Source organism: Scyliorhinus torazame, chromosome 5 (assembly GCF_047496885.1).
Source record: "Scyliorhinus torazame isolate Kashiwa2021f chromosome 5, sScyTor2.1, whole genome shotgun sequence".
Taxonomy (NCBI): Eukaryota; Metazoa; Chordata; class Chondrichthyes; order Carcharhiniformes; family Scyliorhinidae; genus Scyliorhinus; species Scyliorhinus torazame.
In genome coordinates this window covers 179,264,010-179,286,515 of record NC_092711.1, presented here as the reverse complement: position 1 = coordinate 179,286,515, position 22,506 = coordinate 179,264,010, and the positions used below count along the sequence as shown (strand labels likewise).

The following is a 22,506-nucleotide window of genomic DNA, read 5'->3' as shown; positions in this document are numbered from 1 at the left end:
GCCCCATCACCCATTAACTTCTCGAGCATATTCGCCACATAGGCCCTTGCGTCCGTTCCCTCTCAGCCCTCAAGGAGGCCGACGATCCTCAAGTTCTGCCGACGGGACCTGTTCTCCAGGTCCTCCACCTTCTCCCACAGCCTTTTCTGCTGATCCCGCATCTGCCCCACCTGTAACTCCAGTGTTGTTAGGTGTTCCTCGTGCTCGACCACCTTCTCCTCAACCTTCTGGATCGCCCGACCTTGGGCTTCCAGCCCCTGCTCCACCCGGTTGATCAATGTCTTGATCGGGTCTAGGCCATCCTCCTTTTGCTTGGCGAAACCCTCCTCAATAAACCAGGGATCAAATATCAATACAAGGGAATAGCCACTTAGGTCCGGTCTCGGAGGAGACATTTCTTTACTCCGAGGGTGGTGAATCTTTGGAATTCTCTACCCCAGAGGCCTGTGGAAGCTCAGTCACTGAGTGTGTTTAAAGCAGAAACTGACAGATTTTTATTTTTTTTTTAAAAATTGAGTGTTCTCAATTATTTTTTTCCCAATTAAGGGGCAATTTAGCGTGGCCAATCCACCTACCCTGCACCTTTTTGGGTTGTGGGGGTGAGACCAACGCAGACACGGGGAGAATGTGAAAACTCCACATGGACATTGACCCGGGGACGGGATCAAACCCGAGTCCTTGGCAACATGAGGCATCAGTGCGAACCACTGTGACGCCCTGACTGACAGATTTCTAAATCCCAATAACACAAAGGGATATGGGGATAGTGTGGGGGAAAAGGCTTTGAAGTGGATGATCAGCCATGATCGTACTTTTTGTGAGGGCCACGAAGAATACAGTACGAGTTTGGAGAGCCACACAGAAAGAAACTTTATTGACAACAATATGTACACAGAAAGAAACTTTATTGACAACAATATGTACAAAGTACCAATAGTTCACAACAGGTTCCCTCTCTAGCCGGTACCACACAGGCCAGCTCTATTTATACAGCTGTGCTGCCCCCCCCCCCTCCACCCTGCTCAATGGGGGAGCTAATAGTCCCTAAGTACCATGGGGTAACCAACTGTCCCCAGCTGTGACTCCGCACAGACAGTGACCCGAGTTGGAATCAAACCTAGGACTCTGGAGCTGTGAAGCAACAGTGCTAACCACTGAGGGCAGCACAGTAGCACAAGTGGGTAGCACTGTGGCTTCACAGCTCCAGGGTCCCAGGTTCGATTCCGGCTTGGGTCACTGTCTGTGCGGAGTCTGCACATCCTCCCCGTGTGTGCGTGGGTTTCCTCCGGGTGCTCCGGTTTCCTCCCACAGTCCAAAGACGTGCGGGTTAGGTGGATTGGCCATGCTAAATTGCCCTTAGTGACCAAAAAGGTTAGGAGGGGTTATTGGGTTACGGGGGGGGGGGGAGGAATCGGGTGGAAGTGAGGGCTGAAGTGGGTCGGTGCAGACTCGATGGGCCGAATGACCTCCTTCTGCACTGTAAATTCTATGATAAAGACAGTTCCATAAGGCCATCTTGCTCCCTTGAGGCCAGGCCTGTGAGGATGTCAACATCAATACTCACAAAGGGATTTTGTATCCAGTTGAACTTTGAGTCGGGAACAGGGAAGGACACACATAGCTGGGCTTTCAAACTTTGCAGATGTTCTCGGATGTCATAATTTACACTGCTTGGAAGCTGCATTTCTGCCTTGGCTAAAAACATCGGACAGATTTGCAAATGAATCAGAGACCTTTTTCCCCGGGTGGAACAAACCATTACAAGGGGACATAAATTTAAAGTGAATGGTGGAAGATATAGGGGGGATATCAGAGGTAGGTTCTTTACCCAGAGAGTAGTGGGGGCATGGAATGCACTGCCTGTGGAAGTAGTTGAATCGGAAACATTAAGGACCTTCAAGCGGCTATTGGATAGGTACATGGATTACGGTAGAATGATGGGGTGTAGATTAATTTGTTCTTATTCTAGGACAAAAGTTCGGCACAACATCGTGGGCCGAAGGGCCTGTTCTGTGCTGTATTTTTCTACGTCCTATGTTCTATTATCTAAATGGTGAGAGATTGCAGAACTCTGAGATTCAGAGGGATCTGGGTGTCCAAGAGAATGAATCACAAAAGGCGAGTGTACAGGTAAAGCAAGTAATTATAATAATCTATATTGTCACAAGTAGGCTCACATTAACACTGCAATGAAGTTACTGTGAAAAGCCCCTAGTCACCACATTCCGGCGCCTGTTCGGGTACACAGAGGGAGAATTCAGAATGTCCAATTCATCTAACAGCACGTCTTTCGGGACTTGTGGGAGGAAACCGGAGCACCCGGAGGAAACCCACACAGACAGGGGGAGAACGTGCAGACTCCTCACAGACAGTGACCCAAGTTGGAATTAAATCTAGGACCCTGGAGCTGTGAAGCAACAGTGCTAACCACTGTGTTACCATAGGAAAGCCAATAGAATGTCATTGCTTATTGTGAGAGGAATTGAATACAAAAGTAAGGAGATTATGCTTCAGTTATATGGGACTGTCATGTGAGAGTACCTTTCAGAAATGGGTGTTTATAAATGGGTGTGTATATAAATATCTGCAGTGAGAATACCTTTAAGAAATGGGTGTTTATTACTGCAGTGATGTCATAGAGTGGGTGGAGCTGGGCGTCCTGTCGGCTTTTTACTTTCGCTTTAGGCTTTTTGCTGCAGGGTGGGTTTAGATTCATTTTAGTTTTGGAGAAGCTGCAATCACAGCAGTATGTGTGTGAATCTCTGCAAGCTTATGAATGTCCATTTGCTGATTTCAACGTGGTGACTGTTCTCAGTATTGAATTTAAACCTGAGGTGCTTCTGTTAAAAGGTTTTGTTTTAAGTCTTATGGATGTTAAAAGGAAAGTAAGGATTACTTAGTGTTGTATTCTTTGGGGGTTGTATTTGAATTGATGGTTGCTAAGATGTTCACTGTATGTTTTGAAAAGGTTAACTTGAGTTCATAGAATAAACATTGTTTTGATTTAAAAATTACTTTTCCATTTCTGCTGTGCCACACCTGTAGAGTGGGCCGAGTGCTCCCCATACCACAATCTAGTAAAAGTTGTGGGTCAGGTGAACTCCATGATACACTTTGGGGTTCTCTAAACCCTGGCCCAAAACAGAACATTGATGAGTCTACATCTGGAGCACTGTGTACAGTATTGCTCTCATTTAAGGAATGATGTCAATGTGTTGGAAGCAGTTCAGAGAAGGTTTACTGGACTCATACCTGGAATTGGAGGCTGGTCTTATGAGGAATGATTGGACAGGCTGGGCTTGTGTCCGATGGAGTTTAGGTGACTTGATTGAACCGTATTAGATCCCGAGGGGCCTTGACAGGGTGGATGTGGAAAGGATGATTCCACTTGTGGGAGGATCTATTTTCTCTCAGAGGGTTGGGAGTTTTTGGAACTCTCTTCCTCAAAGGGCAGTGGAAGCAGAGACTTTGAATATTTTGAAGGCGGAGCTGGATAAATTCTTGATAAGCAAGGGGGTGAAAGTTTATCCGGGAGTCAGCGGGAATACATAAATACATAGAAGATGGGAGCAGGAGGAGGCCTTTTGGCCCTTCAAGCCTGCTCCGCCATTCATTACGATCATGTCTGATCATCCAACTCGATAGCCTAATCCTGCTTTATCCCCATAACCTTTGATCCCATTCTCCCCAAGTGCTATATCTAACCGTCTCTTGAATGTAGGACAATTTAGCATGGTTAATCACCTAACCTGCACATCTTTGTGTTGTGGGGGTGAAACCCATGCAGACGTAGGGAGGATGTGCAAACTCCACACGGACAGTGACCCAGGGCCGAGATTTGAACCCGGGTCCTCAGTGCCGCAGTCCCAGTGCTAACCACTGTGCCACATGCCACCTCCTGTGGAGTTGAGGTTACAATCAGATCAGCAGTGAACTTATTGAATGGTGGAGCAGGCTCGAGGGACCGAGTGGCCTACTCCTGCTCCTAATTCGTATGTTATCACGTCCTTTATAATAGATTGTAGCATTTTCCCTCCTACTGATGTCAGGCTAATGGGTCTGTGGTTCCCCGTTTTCTCTCTCTCCTTAAATAGTGGGGTTACATTTACCACCTTCCAATCTGCAGGAACCGTTCCAGAATCTATCGAATTTTGAAAGATGATCACCAATGTATCCACTATCTCTACAGCCGCCTCTTTCAACACTCTGGGATGGAGAGCAGCAGCTTTTGGGGATTTATTAACTTTCAGCCACATTAATTTCTCCAGTTCTGCTTTTTCACTAATACTAATCTCTTTCAGTTCCTCGTGTTCACTGGTCTCTTGGTTCTCTGTTTTTGGGACGATTTCTGTATCCTCCTCCATGAAGACAGACACACATTGTTTAGTTTCTCTGTCATTTCCTTATTCTCCATTATAAACTCTCCTGTCTCTGCCTGCAATGGACACACATTGGTCTTTGCTAATCTTTTCCTTTTCACATTCCTATCGGAGCTTTTCCAGTTCTCCCCAGTTTGCTCTCATATTCTATTTTCTCTTTATCAGTTTCTTGGTCCTCCTTTGCTGAATTCTAAAACAAGTTCCCAATCCTCAGGCTCACTACTATTTTGGCCACTTTATGAGCCTCTTCCATTGATCAAACGGAATCTTCAACTTTTCTTGTGAGCCACGGTTACATCACTTTTCCTGTTGGATTTTTGTTCCTTCGAGGAATCGATATTTGTTGTATTGATGTGAAATGAAAGTCGCCAAAGTCCCAGAGGACCACAGGCTGCTCTCCCCTTTGAGAGAGAGAGAGAGCTGACTGGTGATGGTTTAACCCGAGGGTCACCACACCTCAGGCGAGGGGCAATGTTGGGAAGGCGGGGCCTTCATGGATAACCTCAGCCGGTACGGGAGTTGAACCCACCATGTTGGTGCCGCTCTGCATCATGAACCAGCCATCCAGCCAACTGAGCTAACTGACCCCCTTGTAAATATATAATGATTCCTTAAATATTAGCTATTCCCTGCTTCCCATCAGTTTCCCAGCCCACCTCAGACAACTTGCCCCTCATACGCTGATCGTTTTCTTCTCTGAAGGACACCACAGATAAATTAAACACTAAAAACCATGTAACCCCCACAGCCCATCTCTATGGCAACGTGGCATGATTTGGATATTACAAACAGAAATGGGAACTAAATATTTTCAAACCTCCAAACACTCTTTCACTCTGTGATCCTTGTGAAATTTGAAGCCAGATATTCGCAACAAGGCTCAAAGCGCACAAACCTACTGGAAGCAAAGTCGTGAGACCGGCCAGTCCAGCAGAAAGAAACCCTCCGACCCTCAGCATTGAACAGGTGTCAGAATGAACAAAATGCAGTCCTGGATATAATTGAGAGCAGAAACACTAACAGCAGAATCCAACCCCTGTAATCAATTGTCAACTTGTTGGTTTCTTAGCAGGTGTGATGAATCTCGGTTTCCCATCCCGCATTGAGAGTAGATGAACGGCCTCTCCCCAGTGTGAACTTGCTGGTGTTTCCGCAGGTTGGATAATTGAATAAATCCTTTCCCACACTGAGAGCAGGTGAACGGCCTCTCCCCAGTGTGAACTCGCTGGTGTGTCTGCAGGCCGGATAACCGAGTGAATCTCTTCCCGCACAGAGGGCAGGTGAATGGCCTCTCGCCAGTGTGACTTCGCTGGTGTGACTGCACGTGGGATAATTGAGTGAAGCCCTTCCCACACTGAGAGCAAGTGAAAGGCCTCTCTCCAGTGTGAATTCGCTGGTGTGACAGCAGGTGGGATAACTGAGTGTATCCCTTCCCACACTGAGAGCAGGTGAACGGCCTCTCCCCGGTGTGAATTCGCTGGTGTCTCAATAGGTGGGATGAATCACTGAATCCCTTCCCACACTGAGAGCAGGTGAACGGCCTCTCCCCAGTGTGAACTCGCTGGTGTGACTGCAGGTGGGATAACTGAATGAATTCCTTCCCACACAGAGAGCAGGTAAACGGCCTCTCCCCAGTGTGAACTCTCTGGTGTATCTGCAGGGTGGATGAATGACTGAATCCCTTCCCACACTGATAGCAGGTGAATGGCCTCTCCCCGGTGTGAACTCGCTGGTGCGTCCGCAGGGTGGATGAATGTCTGAATCCCTTCTCACACTGAGAGCAGGTGAACGGCTTCTCCCCAGTGTGAACTCGCTGGTGTGACTTCAGGCTGGATAACTCAGTGAATCCCTTCCAACACTGAGAACAGGTGAACGGTCTCTCTCCAGTATGAATTCGTCGATGAGTTTCCAGCTCTGAAGGTGCTCTGTATCCCTTCCCACAGTCCCCACATTTCCACGGTTTCTCCAGGTTTTGAGTCTCTGTCTCCTCGTGTCTCTCCAGGTCGGACGTTGAAGCCTCGTCCACACGCAGAACGCGTGTACAGTCTCTCCACGCTGTGAATGACATGATTTTCTTTCAGGCTGTGTAACTGGTTGAAGCTCTTTCCACAGTCAGTGCTCTGGAACACTCTCACTCGGGTGTGTGTGTCTCGGTGCTTTTCCAGTCACACCGATGTTTAAAATGTTTTGAAGCTGACAGAAAAGACAAACATTTCTCCTTCTAGATTCAAAGGTCGATTATATTCAGCTCCCAAGGTGTCGAGTGACTGTCAGATCGAAACGTGAGTTTTGAGATTTCTGTCTGTAATTCTTCCTCTTCTAATATCCTGTAAAAACAATTTACAAAAGGCATCATTGTCAGTACAGAATAGAAATTCAGAACAGACAATTCTAGTTTCTATGGAACATTCTTTCCTCTCTCATTCCCCAAACGCTGTAAATCTCCATCCCACACACTCTCCCTCCATTCTCACTCTGCTGTATCTAATATTCACCCTCCCAATTCTCCTGAAGGTGCTGATTCAGGCTGATTGACAGATCCCTGCTCACTGCTCCGTGTCCTGGACACAGGGACCATAACAAACAGGAGCTGCAGTCGGCCATTCGGCCCATAGAGCCTGCTCAACTATTCAATGAGATCATTGGCCGATCTACCTCAGCACCATTTTCCCCACACTATCCCCCATAATCCCTCGATATCTTCAATATCTAGAAACTTGACAATCTCTGTCTTGAAAATTCTTGATGACTGAGGCTCCACGGTCCTCTGGGGTAGAGAATTCCAAAGCTTCACCACATCTTCGAGTGAGGAAATCCCTCCTCATCTCAGCTTTCTCTCCATTTTCCTGCCGGTTCCCCATAACCCTCGACTCCCTCGTCAATCAGCCATCTGCCTTGCGGTGGGGTGGGGGGTGGGGTGGGGGGTGGGAGGGTGATTAGCGCACCATGTGATGTGGGTGTGGGATTGGCTGCCTTTCCGCAGGTCCTGGTGCCATTCGTCTATAATCCATCATTTACCCTGAGTGTCTGACACTCATGTCCCTGATCCTTGAATTAATATTTGTTATCCTGTCCCTGGAAGATTTCAGGATTAGTTTTGGGAATATTATGCTGAACAATGTCAAGAAATCCGTCGATAAAAGTGCGCAGATGGATTCAGCAGGTGCGGAGCCGCCTTTTCTTTTTTCAAAAAATATATTTATTAAAGTTTTTTCTCCCTTACAAACAATAACCCCCCCCCCCCCCCCTCCACCCCCCACCCTCGTAACAAAACAAAAAAATGAGAAATCGCGCAGATCAAGATATAAACATGGCAAAATTATATATTTACACAGCTTTGTACACTGGCCCTCACCCGTACGTGCCAGTTTCCCCAATCCTTCATGTTATCTCTTGCTCATCCACCCTCCCAGGCAGTCCCCCCTTTCCTCGCCCCCTCCCCCCCAGAACGTCCCCTTCCCCCCCCCCAAGGTTGCTGCTGCTGCTGACCGACCTTCCTCTAACGCTCCGCGAGAAACTAGTAACGGTTGCCACCACCTGTAAAACCCCTGCGCAGACCCTCTCAAGGCGAACTTAATCCTCTCCAACTTTATGAACCCAGCCATGTCGTTTATCCAGGCCTCCAGGCTGGGGGGCTTCGCCTCCTTCCACATTAGCAAGATCCTTTGCCGGGCTACTAGGGACGCAAAGGCCAGAATTCCGGCCTCTTTCGCCTCCTGCACTCCCGGCTCGTCCACTACTCCAAATATTGCTAGCCCCCAGCTTGGCTTGACCCGGACTTTCACCACCTGAGATATTGCTCCCGCCACTCTTCTCCAGAACCCCTCCAGTGCCGGGCATGACCAAAACATATGGACATGGTTCGCCGGGCTCCCTGAGCACCTTCCACATCTGTCCTCTACCCCAAAGAACCTACCCCCGTCCCGACCACCTCTTCTGTGTCCCATTCCCTTTCGGCCAGTGCAGCAGCAACTCTTTTTCCCCCCTCCCCTCCCCTCCCCCCCCGCTAGACCCCTGTCTAGCTTTTTTGCTCCCCCCATGTTACTCCCGTAAGTCAGCTGACGTCTGCTGACCCCGGCTTCCCCCGCCGTCCCATTGACCTCCCCGCGTGGGAGTCTCCCAATCCATATGCATTCCTTCGTTCCCCTTCCCGCACGCGGGAAAACACCCTGCGCTTTCCAAAGCCCGCTCCGCCCCCTCTGGCGCAGCTCCTGTCGCGGCCTTGTCTCTCTCCCCCAGCCCATGTAACATTTCCTGCGCGTGATTGACCCCCTATATACAACAACCATCACACATCAAACCCCAAAATCCCCCCCACCCTCACAAACCTACAGTTAGAGTCCAACTTTTCGGCTTGTACAAAGGTCCACCCCTCTTCAGGCGTTTCGAAGTAATAGTGTTGGCCCTTGTATGTGACCCACAGTCGCGCTGGCTGCAGCATTCCGAATTTCACTTCTTTCCGGTCCAACGCCGCTTTGGCCCGGTTGAAACCCGCTCTCCGCTTTGCAACCTCCGTGCTCCAGTTCGGGTATATTCGGATCTCTGCATTGTCCCACTTACTGCTCCGCTCCTTCTTGGCCCATCTCAGGACCCACTCTCTGTCCGTGAACCGGTGGAACCTCACCACCATCGCCCTTGGCGACTCATTTGCCTGGGGCTTCTTCGCCAGCACCCGATGTGCCCCGTCCAACTCCAGCGGCCTCGAAGGGGCCTTCGTGCCCATCATCGCCTCGAGCATCGTGCTCGCGTATGCCCCGGCATCAGCCCCCTCCACTCTCTCAGGGAGACCCAGGATTCGCAGATTCTTTCTCCTCGACCTGTTCTCCAGGTCTTCGAGTCTTCCCGCCCACCTCTTGTGTAGCGCCTCGTTCTGCTCCACTCTCACCGCCAGGCCCACAAGCTCGTCCTCGTTCTGACTGACTCTTTTCTGTACCTCCTGGATCTTAGCTTTGTGGGCCTTCTGGGTGATCCCGAGTCCTTCAATTGCCGAAAGCATAGGCGCAAACATCTCCTTGCGCATCTCCTCGCGCTGCTCCTCGAAGCAGCGCTTGATGAACTCCTGCAGCTCCCCTTCGTCCCTGGCCGCTGCCATTTTGTTTTCTTTCCCTTGCTTCTCCCGTTGCTCCAGTGCCGCTCCTTTGGCCGTTACACTTCTGGTCCGTTTCATAGAAGTTGGAGGGGGACCCATGGCCGCCACCAGAAGCCTCGTCCCTGCTTCTTCAATGGCCTTGGTAGAACTTTTCACAGTTGTTCCCTCTGCTGCTAGAATTCACCTTTGATAGAGTCAAGTCAGATTGCAGCTTTAAGCTTGCCCTTCCCCCCCGCCTGCATGCTGGAAGAGGCCTTTGTCTATTCTTGCAGCACAAGCCAAATCTTTTACTGTTTCTGCCGGGTCTGGTAGCCAAAAGACATAACATTCCTGGGGGACACTGTCAGGGGAATGCTGCAGTCTTCTTCCCACACCGGGAAATGTCAAACAAATGCCGTGGGGGCCCTGTAAAAGAGCCGAAAAGTCCGTTCCAAGCGGGAGCTACCGAATATGCGACCTAGCTCTGCATAGCTGCACCCGGAAGTCGGAGCCGTCTTTTCAACATGGCGGCCTGACCCTCGGGAGGTCTCTCGACCCCGCGCTCTCCGGGACTCTCTCGGAGGCGGTGAAAAGGATGTCAGCGACATGCTCTGTGTTATTGACCAGAGGCTGTGAGCTGACTCAATATCTGTGAGCTCATGAGGCCGAGCTGTAAAACACCATGAAGAGGCTCGATGATCCGGAGGAGAGAATCCTGAACGTTGAGCAAGATGCCTCCTTGGCGGAGCCAAGAATTCAATCCTTGGAAAGCGGCCGAGTGGCGTGGCGGAGGCCCTGGAGAACCGAGGGTCAGAGAAAGAACATCCGAGTCGTCGGCCTGCCAGAAGGTGTGGAGGGTGAAGCTCCCGTTAGGTTCTTCGAGGACCGGCTGCCACGTTTTCTCCAGCTGGATGTGAAGCCTGGGTGTTTCCAATTAGAAAGGGCATCGGATCCTGTCTTTGAGGCCGAGGGATAGTTTTCATCCCAGGCCTGTAATGATTCACTTCCACAACTTGAAAGATCGGCAGAGGGTCCTGGAGACGGGTAAGGTGAGGTGGGACCCGGCTCCATGAGGGAGTGAGGATTTCCTTCTTCCAGGACTTTCGGCAGCCACACAAACGAAGCATCGAGGCTTCGATGAAGTTTGAAGGGAACTCAAAGCTGTGGGAGTGAATTCTGTCGCTTTATCCTGTGACCCTGAAAATTGTATCCGACAACTCCGTCAAGTCTTTCGATAATCTGACTACTGCCTTGGCCTTCATTAAATCCATGAAGGGCAAGGATTTGGAGGGATGGTTTGCAGCTCAGACTAACTCAGGCTCTAATCCGGATTCTTTCCCGAACATGGTGTTGTTGTCTGAATTTGTTATCTTTTATCCTGTTGAAGGGAGTTGTTATTCTGTGAGCGCCGATTGAATGTCTTCTCCTCGAGTGTTACAGGAACTCGTATTATCTTATCTCAGTTTGGTTAGCACTGTAGCCTCACAGTGCCAAGGTCCCAGGTTCGATCCCGGTTCTGGGTCACTGTCCGTGTGAAGTTTGCACATTCTCCTGTGTTTGCCATTGTTTCACCCCCACAAGGCAAAAAGATGTGCAGGGTAGGTGGATTGGCTAAATTGCCCCTTAATTGGAAAAAATGAATTGGGTACTCTAAATTATTATTTTTTAAAATCTTCTCAGTTATGGTAGATGTGCCGTGTGCTTAATAGCCGTCGCCTTTCTTCTATTATCCGAGCGTTAATCATGGCAGAACCGAGTGGCGCCATTGCCGAAGGGTGGGTGGTGGTGGATGCAGGTCTTCACGGGTGGGTATAAAATGTGGGAAGGACATTCGATCCCCATTCCCTTGTTGGCCCTTCTTTTCTTCTCCTCATTTTGGAGAAGGTATCCTGAGGGTAACGACAGTCTGGCCGAGGGGTTAATCCTCCGGGTCCTCAGTCTTATTGAGGAATGTCCCCTTGGATCTATTGTGGTGGTGATTCTTTTGTATTTTTGTTATTATGGGAGGGTTTATGTGTTGTTGACTTTATCCTACTCTGGTACAGATGGGGCTTTTATCCGTGAAAGGAGCAGTTTGGGGAGACTTTGGTGCCTCTGGTGTAAAGAGAGTTGGAGGAGGGGGTAATGACGCACGCCCGATTGTGGTGTGAAAATCTGTTCCTGTTCTCTCTGTCGCCTAACTAATGGCGGCAGTTAATCTGCAAATTTTCTCAGGGAATGTACGGGGCATCCATCACCCTATCAGAAGGAGAAGATCCTCTCCTTTCATAAGGAGAAAGTCGACATAGCTTTATTACAGGAAACCCATCTGGATGATGAGGAATACTTTAAATTGAGGCGGGATTGGGTGAGGCAGGTTTTTTTGCCTCTTTGTCATCAGGTAGCAGGAGTGTGACAATCCTTATTAATAAAAATATCCCTTTTAAGGTTGAAACCTACACCAAGGACAAAGGAGGTAGATATGTGATCATTAGAGGTTCGGTGCATGGAGATGTTGTTTCAATAATGAATGTTTATGGATCCCCAAATTACTCCCCGGAGTGCATTTTGAAGGCTTTTGTGGATTTCGCAGAGTTAGCTTCAACTAACTCTTTTGTGGTTGGTGACTTCCACTACCACTTAAATCCTCTGGGAGATAATGTCTAGTTACCAGGAACCTCCCATGCTGTAAGCTAGGGCGTTGGCCTCGGCTTGTGAGGAAGTGGGTTATCGAGTCATAGATGTTTACAGCATGGAAACAGGCCCTTCGGCCCAGCTGGTCCATGCCGCCCAGTTTCTATCACTTATCTAGTCCCACTTGCCTGCATTTGGCCCATATTCCTCTATACCCACGCTGCCCTTGTAACTGTCTAACTGTTTTTTTAAAGGAAAAAATTGTACCCGCCTCTACCACTGCCTCTGGCAGATCGTTCCAGATGTTTACCACCCTCTGTGTGAAGAAATTTCCCCTCTGGTCTCTTTTGTATGTCTCCCGTCTCACCTTAAACCTATGCCCTCTATTTCCAGACTCCTCTACCTTTGGGAAAAGATGTTAACTATCTCCCTGATCTATGCCCCTCTTTATTTTATAGACCTCTAGAAGATCACCCCTAACCCTCCTACTCTCCAGGGAAAAGGTCCCAGCCTATCCAGCCTCTCGAGACCATCAAATCCTGGTAGCATCCTCGTAAATCTCTTCTGTGCTCTTTCTAGTTTAACAATATCCTTCCTATAATAGGGTGACCAGAACTGAACACAGTATTCCATGTGTGGTCTTACCAATGTCTTGTACAACTGCAACAAGACGTCCCAACTCAATATTCTGACCAATAAAACCGAGCATGCTGAATGCCTTCTTCACCACCCTGTCTGCCTGTGACTCCACCTTCAAGAATCTAGGAACCTGTACCCCTAGATCTCTCTGTTCTGTAACTGTCCTCAGCTCCCTACCATTAACTGAGTAGGTCCTGCCCTGATTTGATCTACCAAAATGCATCACCTCACATTTATCCAAATTAAACTTCATCGGCCCACTGACCCAATTGATCAAGATCCTGTTGCAATCTTATATAACCTGCTTCACTATCCACTATGCCCCAATCTTGGTGCCATGTGGGCAGCACAGTAGCATAGTGGTTAGCACAATTGCTTCACAGCTCCAGGGTCCCAGGTTCGATTCCGGCTTCGCTCACTGTCTGTGCGGAGTCTGCACATCCTCCTCGTGTGTGCGTGGGTTTCCTCCGGGTGCTCCGGTTTCCTCCCACAGTCCAAAGATGTGCAGGTTAGGTGGATTGGCCATGCTAAATTGCCCTTAGTGTCCAAAATTGCCCTTAGTGTTGGGTGGGGTTACTGAGTTATGGGGATAGGGTGGAGGTGTGGACCTTGGGTCGGGTGCTCGTTCCAAGAGCTGGTGCAGACTCGATGGGCCAAATGGCCTCCTTCTGCACTGTAAATTCTATGAAATCTGCAAACTTATGAACCAAGCCTCCTACATTCTCATCCAAATCATTAATATATACAACAAATAACAGTGGAGTCAGCACCAATCCCTGATGCACACCGCTGGTCACAGGCCTCAATTTTGAAAAACCACCCTCCACAACCAAGCCAATTTTGTATCCAATTGGCTACCTCATTAAGGTAGTCAAGAAGGCATTTAAGGTAGTCAAGAAGGCATACGGCATGCTTGCCTTCATTGGCCGGGGCATTGAGTATAAGAATTGGCAAGTCATGTTGCAGCTGTATAGAACCTTAGTTAGGCCACACTTGGAGTATAGTGTTCAATTCTGGTCGCCACACTACCAGAAGGATGTGGAGGGTTTAGAGAGGGTGCAGAAGAGATTTACCAGAATGTTGCCTGGTATGGAGGGCATTAGCTATGAGGAGAGGTTGAATAAACTCGGTTTGTTCTCACTGGAACGAAGGAGGTTGAGGGGCGACCTGATAGAGGTATACAAAATTATGAGGGGCATAGACAGAGTGGATAGTCAGAGGCTTTTCCCCAGGGTAGAGGGGTCAATTACTAGGGGGCATAGGTTTAAGGTGAGAGGGGCAAGGTTTAGAGTAGATGTACGAGGCAAGTTTTTTACGCAGAGGGTAGTGGGTGCCTGGAACTCACTACCGGAGGAGGTAGTGGAACCAGGGACGGTAGTGACATTTAAGGGGCATCTTGACAAATATATGAATAGGATGGGAATAGAAGGATACGGACCCAGGAAGTGTAGAAGATTGTAGTTTAGTCGGGCAGTATGGTTGGCACGGGCTTGGAGGGCCGAAGGGCCTGTTCCTGTGCTGTACATTTCTTTGTTCTTTGTTTTGTTCTCACCCTGGATTCCGTGAGATTTAACCTTTTGCAACACCCTACCATGCGGTATCTTGTCAAAGGCCTTGCTAAAGTCCATGTAGACGTCGACCGCACTGACCACATCTACCTTCTTAGTCACCCCTTCAAAAAACTCAATCAAATTGGTGAGACTCCCTCTGTGCGGCTCTTGGGAGGGGAAAGGGTCATGAAGATGTTGGAGATTAACCGATTTTTAAAATAATAATCATCCTTATTGTCACAAGTATGCTTACATTAACACTGCAATGAAGTTAATGTGAAAAGCCCCACGTCGCCACATTCTGGCATCTGTTCGGGTCACAGAGAGAGAATTCAGAATGTCCAATTTACCTAACAGCACGTCTTTGGGGACCTGTTGTTGAACTTGTGGGAGGAAACCGGAGCACCTGGAGGAAACGCACACAGACATGGGGAGAACGTGCAGACTCCGCACAGACAGTGACCCAAGCCGGGAATCAAACCTGGGACCCTGGCGCTGTGATGCAACAGTGCCAACCACTGTGCTACCGTGCTGCCCTTGGGAATTCTCTGCAGGATTATACAAGTCTGAGCAGACTGTGATTTGTTGATGGGTATGGAGCATTTTCTTCCCTGAATCTCCCGGAGGCCTTGGAAAGCCAGCGTGAGGCTCTTAATGCTCCCCTTTCTAGGGCAGAGTGTCAAAGGCCATGAAGGAGCTGCAGCTGGGTAAAGCCCGGGACCGGATGGCTGTGGGTGAGTTTTATCGGGGGTTTGAGGATTTGTTATTGGACCCGTTGGTAGATATGTATTGTCACTCTTTTGACTCTGGGATGCTGCCACCGACTCTTCGTGAGGCTAATATTTCTTTGATTCTGAAGGTGGGCAAGGACCCAGAGGAGTGGGCCTCTCATCGCCCAATCTTTCTTTTGAATGTTGACTTGAAACTGCTGTCTAAAGTTTTAGTGAGAAGGCTGGCGGACATCCTTCCGACAATCGTGCGGGAGGACCAGACTGGGTTTATACGGGGAAGAGTTTCCAGTAACAACGTTGGAAGGTTGCTGAATGTGATTCAGGCTTTTCAGAAATATGCATTGGATGGGCTGGTGATCTCCTTCGATGCAGAGAAAGCTTTTGCTCGAGTTGAGTGGAATTATCTGGTGTATCCGCTGCGAGGCTTCGGGTTGGGTGAGGATCATATTGAGTGGATTCAATTGTTACATCACAGACCGGCAGCGGCGGTGCTCACCAATGGTTGATGGGCGTCGAAGTTTGAGCTTCAGAGAGGGACTAGACAGGACTGCCCTCCGTCCCCCTTGCTGTTTGCATTGGCCATTGAGCCCTTGCCGGAGGCTATTCGATCGGATCCTCTGATATCGAGACTGGAGGGTGGGGTGAGGCAGCACAAGATCACTCTGTGTGCAGATGACGGGCTGCTGTTTGTATCGAATCCGTGTTTCAGTCCCGGCCATTATTGGAGTAGTGGATAGATTTAGCAGCTTCTCTCGTTACAAGATCAATTTTACTGAGTCCAAGGCCTTGCCCCTTGCTAACTTCCCCTTCAGATGGTCCCTCTTGGGATTTAAAAACCTGGGAATGTCAATGACCCCTCTTTCAGACAGCTGTATGGGGCCAATTTTCCACAGCTGATGGTGACTATTCGGTGGGACCTTGCCCGGTGGCCGGCTCTTCCGATTTCATGGCGAGGGAGGGTCGCCTTCATTAAAATGAATGTGTTGCCCAGATTGTTGTACCCTCTGCAGATGCTGCCAGCCAGAGTCATTAAGGAAATTAATGGAATGATTAGTACATTCATCTGGAACAAAAAAGAAACCTCGCCTCAAGTTTGTTAAGCTCCAATCACCAGGAGCTAAGGGAGGGTTGGGTCTCCCGAATATCAGGCTCTATCAATTGGTCTCTCGTCTAAGGTTCATAAGGGATTGGGTTAGGATGGACCCAGCATCCATCTGGCTCGATATAGAAACAGACCAGTCAATTCTCCCTCTGCAGGTTGTCTTCTTTTATGGTGACATTAAGACACTGCTCTGTGTGATAATCCTACTATTATCGGTATGCTCAGAGCATGGAGGTTGGTCCACCAATTAGAAGGGAGATCTCTCTTCTGTCCAGGGGAGTCCAGACTTTCCACCCAGTCTCATCAACCATGGATTCGGTATCTGAAGAGGTCCAGGCATTTGGCGGCTGGGAGACATATTCAGAGACACTTCCTCATCATCCTTTGAGCAGCTCTGTCAGCAATCTGACATCACAAGACAGTCTTTTTTCAGTATTTAGAGCTCAGAGAGGTTATCCTCAATTTTTCCGATGGAAAAATTCTGAATTCTGCTGAGCCTAAAGAATTGATTAACAAGTTCTGCGATGCCCTAAATTTCAGATCCTGCTTTTCCATGTTGAGTGCCTTGCAGTCATGGGAAAGGGACTTAGTAGTCAATATTGATGAGGCGACATGGGGTAACATGTGGGACGATGCCGAAAAAAGTTTGGTTTGCAATCACATCAAGGAGACCCAATTCAAGATACTACACCATCTTCATATTACGCCTTGTCTTAGACACAGGTTTGATCCTCCCATATTCCTGATGTATCTAAAGTGCCAAGTAGTTGAGGGCGACTGTATACACTCTCTGTGGATCCGTGTCAAGATTCAATCCTTTTGATCAAATGTGGTCAGAGGACTGGAGAGGATCTTTGATATAGCCTTAAGAGTCTACCCCTGTATTCCTGATTCTGTCCCCCCCCCCCCCCCCCTCCCCAGTTGGGAGAATCACCAATTCTAATGAAAAAAAGGCCATATAATATCCAGACCTTTGCCACTCATAAAGATATCCTCTGCTCCTGGAGTAGTGACAAATTCAGCGCCATCCAAATTTGGCAGAGGCTGATTATGGAATGCATCCTCATGGAATTTTTTACGTTGGTACTCCGTTCTAAGTCGGATGCATTCCGTGAAGTATAAAACCCCTTGTCTCAAATACATAGGCTCCAGCTTGGCTGGCTTGCTCCTCCTGGGCTTTCCATGATCAAATTCAATTTAACTTATTCATTTTAATTCAACTATGTTTGATTTGCAATATTTGGGGGGGGGGGGGGGGGGGGTGATCTGCATTGTTAGCCTCCTGTTTTTATATAATCTGACCCACTATGTTAGCATGTTAACTGGTTGTTCAATTGATCCAGAATTTCATATAGAGACCCTGGTCCTTCAAATATCCTGTTCTGAATGAATTCTGCAATGTGTTTTTTGTTATTCATCCATGTGGGCATTTAAGAGTCAACCACATTGTTGTGGGTCTGGAGTCACATGTAGGCCAGACCAGGTAAGGACAACAGATTTCCTTCCCTAAAGGACATTAGTGAACCGGATGGGTTTTTACGACAATCAACATGGTCGTCATTCGACTTTTAATTGCAGATTTTTATTGAATTTGAATTTCGCCATCTGCCTTGGCGGGATTTGACCCAAGTGTGACTTTGGGTCTCTGAATTACGAGTCCAGCGATAATACCACTATGCCACCACCTCCCCATGCCTGTATTTATGCCAGCAATATCTCTTGTTCTGCTCTATACCCATCTTCCACAAATTCTTCTGTTACTCTGTTGCGGTTCATTGTCAAAAATAGTTTAAAAATCTAATTAAAACTATATATTTTTTTTAATCTGTCTAACTCATCCTTGAATATATTCAATGACCCCAGACATCACTGGTCCCTGTGGAAGAGAATTCCAGAGACTAACAACCCTCTGAGGGAAGAGATGACTGGAAATATATAACGCAGCTACAGTACAATATTACACAACTGGAAATAATAATAAATGTACTTTGTTACAGAACCATCAAGAATATATCTAATCTCTACCACATCACAACACTGGACATATCTCTGTCTGATATTAATTTACTGACCCCTTAAATGTCAGCCATCTCCTGGGGAAAGCAGCCCTTTAATTGTGAACATTGGGAAAGAGACCATCCTTTTAGCCAGACAAATAAATGTGTCAAGCTGAGGGAGCAAAGGATGTCAATGTCTTTAAGAGAGAGAGAGAGACCTGGGCCAAGCTTTGCAAAGTCTGCACCCTCCCTGGATTCACTTCCTTTCACTTCAGTTGCTGCAAGTGACCAATTGAAGGTCAGAATGAGAAAAGAAATGGAAAGGGGGAGAAAAGAAAGGGTTTTACTCACAGATGGTGGAGAGAGCAGGATGTTTTAATCTGTATGAAACTCAATCTTTAGTCAGACAAAGCCCGAGTTCTGATTGGCTGGAGGGCCAAAGTCTTTCCGGTCCTCCGATTCTTCCCATTGGCCAACACCTCAGAAGAATGTCGGGTGGGGAGGGGGGGTTCCTTGCACATGCGCACCTTCCCCTCTCCCCGAGACATGCGCAGTCCCGGGTGGGAAAACACCTAAGGGCTGCTCGCTCTGGCCGGAGCCGGGGGTCGGTTGCCTGGAAACCTTGTCTGGAGGAGGGGCGGGGCCTTCCGGGAGACGTCACCGAGGAGCAGAGTGATTTATATTGGCTGATTCAAGGCAGGGCTCCATTGTGACGTCACAGTGACGCAGCGGGGCGTTCCCAGCACACATCGCAGGTCACAGAAACAACAGGCTGCGGATTGGACACCAGCTGAATTGTAGCGAGTGGAGCCAGAAACTGCGCTTGCGCCCTGCCGCCCAGACATGTTTCTGATTGACAAGGGAGTCGTGGGTTATGGGGAACAGGCAGGGAAATGGGGAGAAAGCTGAGATGAGGAGGGATTTCCTCACTCGAGGATGTGGTGAAGCTTTGGAATTCTCTACCCCAGAGGACCGTGGAGCCTCAGTCATCAAGTATTTTCAAGACAGAGATTGACTAGATTTCTAGACATTGAAGATATCCAGGGATATGGGGGAAAGTGTGGGAAAATCGAACTGAGGTAGATCGGCCAATGATCTCATTGAATGGTTGAGCAGGCTTGATGGGCCGAATGGCCGATGCAGCTCCGATTTATGGTCTCTGTCCAGGACAGGAAGCAGTGAGCAGGGATCTGTCAATCAGCCTGAATCAGCACCTTCAGGGATGGAGAGTTTGGGGAACGAGAGAGGAAATACTATTCCAGATCAATTAAAATTGTGTATTCTGAGTTTCAATCCAGTACTGACAGTGATTATCTTTGTCGATTGATTTTACAGGTTATTAGAAGGGGACGAATTACGGACAAATCTCAAACGTTACGTCTCGATCTGACTGAGTCACTCAATTCTGTGGGTCCTGAATATAATCAGCCTTTGAATCTAGAAAGAGAAATGTTTGCTCGATAGGGGCAGCACGGTAGCATTGTGGTTAGCACAATTGCTTCATAGCTCCCAGGTCCCATTCCCGGCTTGGGCCACTGTCTGTGCGGAGTCTGCACGTTCTCCCTGTGTCTGCGTGGGTTTCCTCCGGGTGCTCCGGTTTCCTCCCACAGTTCAAAGATGCGCAGGTTAGGTGGATTGGCCATGATAAATTGCCCTTAGTGTCCAAAATTGCCCTAGAGTTGGGTGGGGTTACTGGGTTATGGGGATAGGGTGGGGGTGTGGGCTTGGGTAGGGTGCTCTTCCCAAGAGCCGCTGCAGACTCGATGGGCCGAATGGCCTCCTTCTGCACTGTAAATTCTATTCTATGAAATTCTATGAAATTCTATGATCTGTCGGCTTGAGGAGATTTTTAACATCAGTATGACTGGAAAAGCACTTAGACTCACATACACCTGAGTGAGAGTGTTCCAGTGAAAAGACTGGAAAGAGCTTTAACCAGTTACACAGACTGAAGAAAGGTCACATCATTCACAGCAGGGAGAGACCGACAACGTGTTCTGTGTAAAGACGAGGCTTAAACTGATTGTCTCACCCAGAAAGACACAAAGAGACCCAAATCAGGGAGAAACCGTGGAAATGTGGGGACTGTGGGAAGGGATACAAAGCCCCGTCTGAGCTGGAAAGTCATCGACGCAGTCACACTGGGGAGAGGCCGTTCACCTGCTCTGTGTGTAGGAAGGGCTTCACTCTTATCCCACCTGCAGAGTCACCAGCGAGATCACACTGGGGAGAGGCCATTCACCTGCTCTGTGTGTGGGAAGGGATTCAATGAGTTACCTACCTTGCGGGTACACCAACAAATTCACACTGGGGAGAAGTTGTTCACCTGTTCTGTGGGAAGGCATTCAGGCATTTTTCCAACCTACGGAAACACCAGCAGGTTCACACTGGGGAGAGGCCATTCACCTGCTCTCAGTGTGAGAAGGGATTCACTCAGTTATCCAACCTGCAGAAACACCAGCGAATTCACACTGGGGAGAGGCCGTTCACCTACTCTCAGTGTGGGAAGGGATTCCCTCAGTTATCCAAACTGCAGAAACACCAGCGAGTTCACACTGGGGAGAGGCCGTTCACCTGCTCCCAGTGTGAGAAGGGATTCAGACATTCATCCAACCTACGGAAACACCAGTGGGTTCACAATGTGGAGAGGCCATTTACCTGCACTGAGTGTGGGAAGGGATTCACTCAGTCATCCAGTCTGCTGAGACACCAGCGAGTTCACACTGGGGCGAGGCTGTTCATCTGGCCTGAATGTGGCAAGGGATTCACTCGGTCATTCCACCTGCTGACACACCAGCGAGTTCACAAGTGATGACAGGGGTTGGATTCTGCTGTTATTGCTACTGTTAATCACATCCAGGACTGAACCATGTTCATTCTGACACTTGGTGAAGTGGAGGGTCGGAGGGTTTCTTTCTGCTGGACTGGCCGGTCTCACGACTTTGCTTCCAGTGGGCTGATGCTCTTTGAGCCTGGGAGAGCACATTTCCACTGAAATGATCCACAAAAAATGATGAAGGACATTTATTTTATCCTGGATAGTAAATCGTGATTTTCCCCACTACAGACAGATCTGAAATAAATACAGAAAGAGCTGGAAAAACACAGCAGGTCTGGCAGCAACTGTGGAGAGAGAAGCAGTTTAAAAAAAAAAAAAAATTTAGAGTACCCAATTCATTTTTTCCAATTAAGGGGCAATTTAGCGTGGCCAATCCACCTACCCTGCACATCTTTGGGTTGTGGGGGCGAAACCCACGGAAACACGGGGAGAATGTGTAAACTCCACACGGACAGTGACCCGGGGCCGGGGTCGAACCTGGGACCTAGGCGCTGTGAGGCAGCAGTGCTAACCACTGCGCCACCGTGCTGCCCTGCGAGAGAAACAGTTAACGTTTCACGTCCAATGTAACTCTACTTCAGAACTAAAGAGAGGGAGAAATGTGATGGGTTTGATGCTGGTGAGAAAGGGGGAGGGTCAGGTAGAACAAAAGAGAAAGTCAGGGATTGGTTAGAGGGTGGGTGAGATCAAATGACAAAAATGTCCTGGAACAAAAGGCAAAGGGAGAGGTAATGGTTGTGGTAAAGAATCAAAGCATTGGTCCAGAGTAAGTGTTAATGGCAGAATAAAGGAAAGTTCTGTCTGGAAGCAAAAAACAGGGAAACAAGATGCAGACTGGCACTCAGTGAAAAACGAATCAAAATGGAGGAGAGAGTTCAGGGTGTGAAGTTGTTGAACTCAATGTTGGGTCCAGAAGGCTGTAAAGTGCCTCATGGGAAGATGAGGGACTGTTGGTCCAGCTTGTGTTGGGCTTCTCCGGAACATTGCAGCAGGCCGAGGACAGAAAGGTGAGCATGGGGGACTTCTGGTGAACTTTGTAGGAGAGGGAGAAGCACAAGGAGGCTCTCTGTTCTAGATATAGATTTTTCAGGTGCAAGGGACGCTCATGGGAACTTCCAAACCCAACAAACTGACTGGTGAAGATAGTCACATGAAGAACTTGTCGTATGAGGAACGGTTGAGGACTCTGGGTCTGTACTCGTTGGAGTTTAGAAGAATGAGGCGGGGATCTGATTGAAACTTACAGGATACTGCGAGGCCTGGGTGGAATGGATGTGGAGAAGATGTTTCCACTAGTAGGAATAACTAGAAACAGAGGACACAATCTCAGATTAAAGGGACGATCCTTTAAAACAGACATGAGAAGGAATTTCTTCAGCCAGAGGGTGGTGAATCTGTGGAACTCTTTGTCGCAGAAGGCTGTGGAGGCCAAATCACTGAGTGTCTTTAAGACAGAGATAGATAGGTTCTTGATTAATCAGGGGTTATGGGGAGAAGGCAGGAGAATGGGGTGAGAAAAATATCAGCCATGATTGAATGGCGGAACAGTCTCGATGGGCCGAGTGGCCTAATTCTGCTCCTATGTCTT

The 22,506-nt window shown here is 48.4% G+C and overlaps 1 protein-coding gene across 1 annotated transcript in view; it reads right to left on the bottom strand.

Moving 5' to 3' along the window:
- Positions 1-779: 779 nt before the first annotated feature.
- Positions 780-22,506, bottom strand: part of LOC140418067 (uncharacterized) — a 169,685-nt gene continuing 147,958 nt past the window's right edge. The window contains exon 6 of the mRNA XM_072501494.1: positions 780-6,453. Within this exon, the coding sequence (XP_072357595.1) occupies positions 5,422-6,453 (1,032 nt within the window). The 3' untranslated portion in view covers positions 780-5,421. The remainder of the gene's footprint in view (positions 6,454-22,506) is intronic.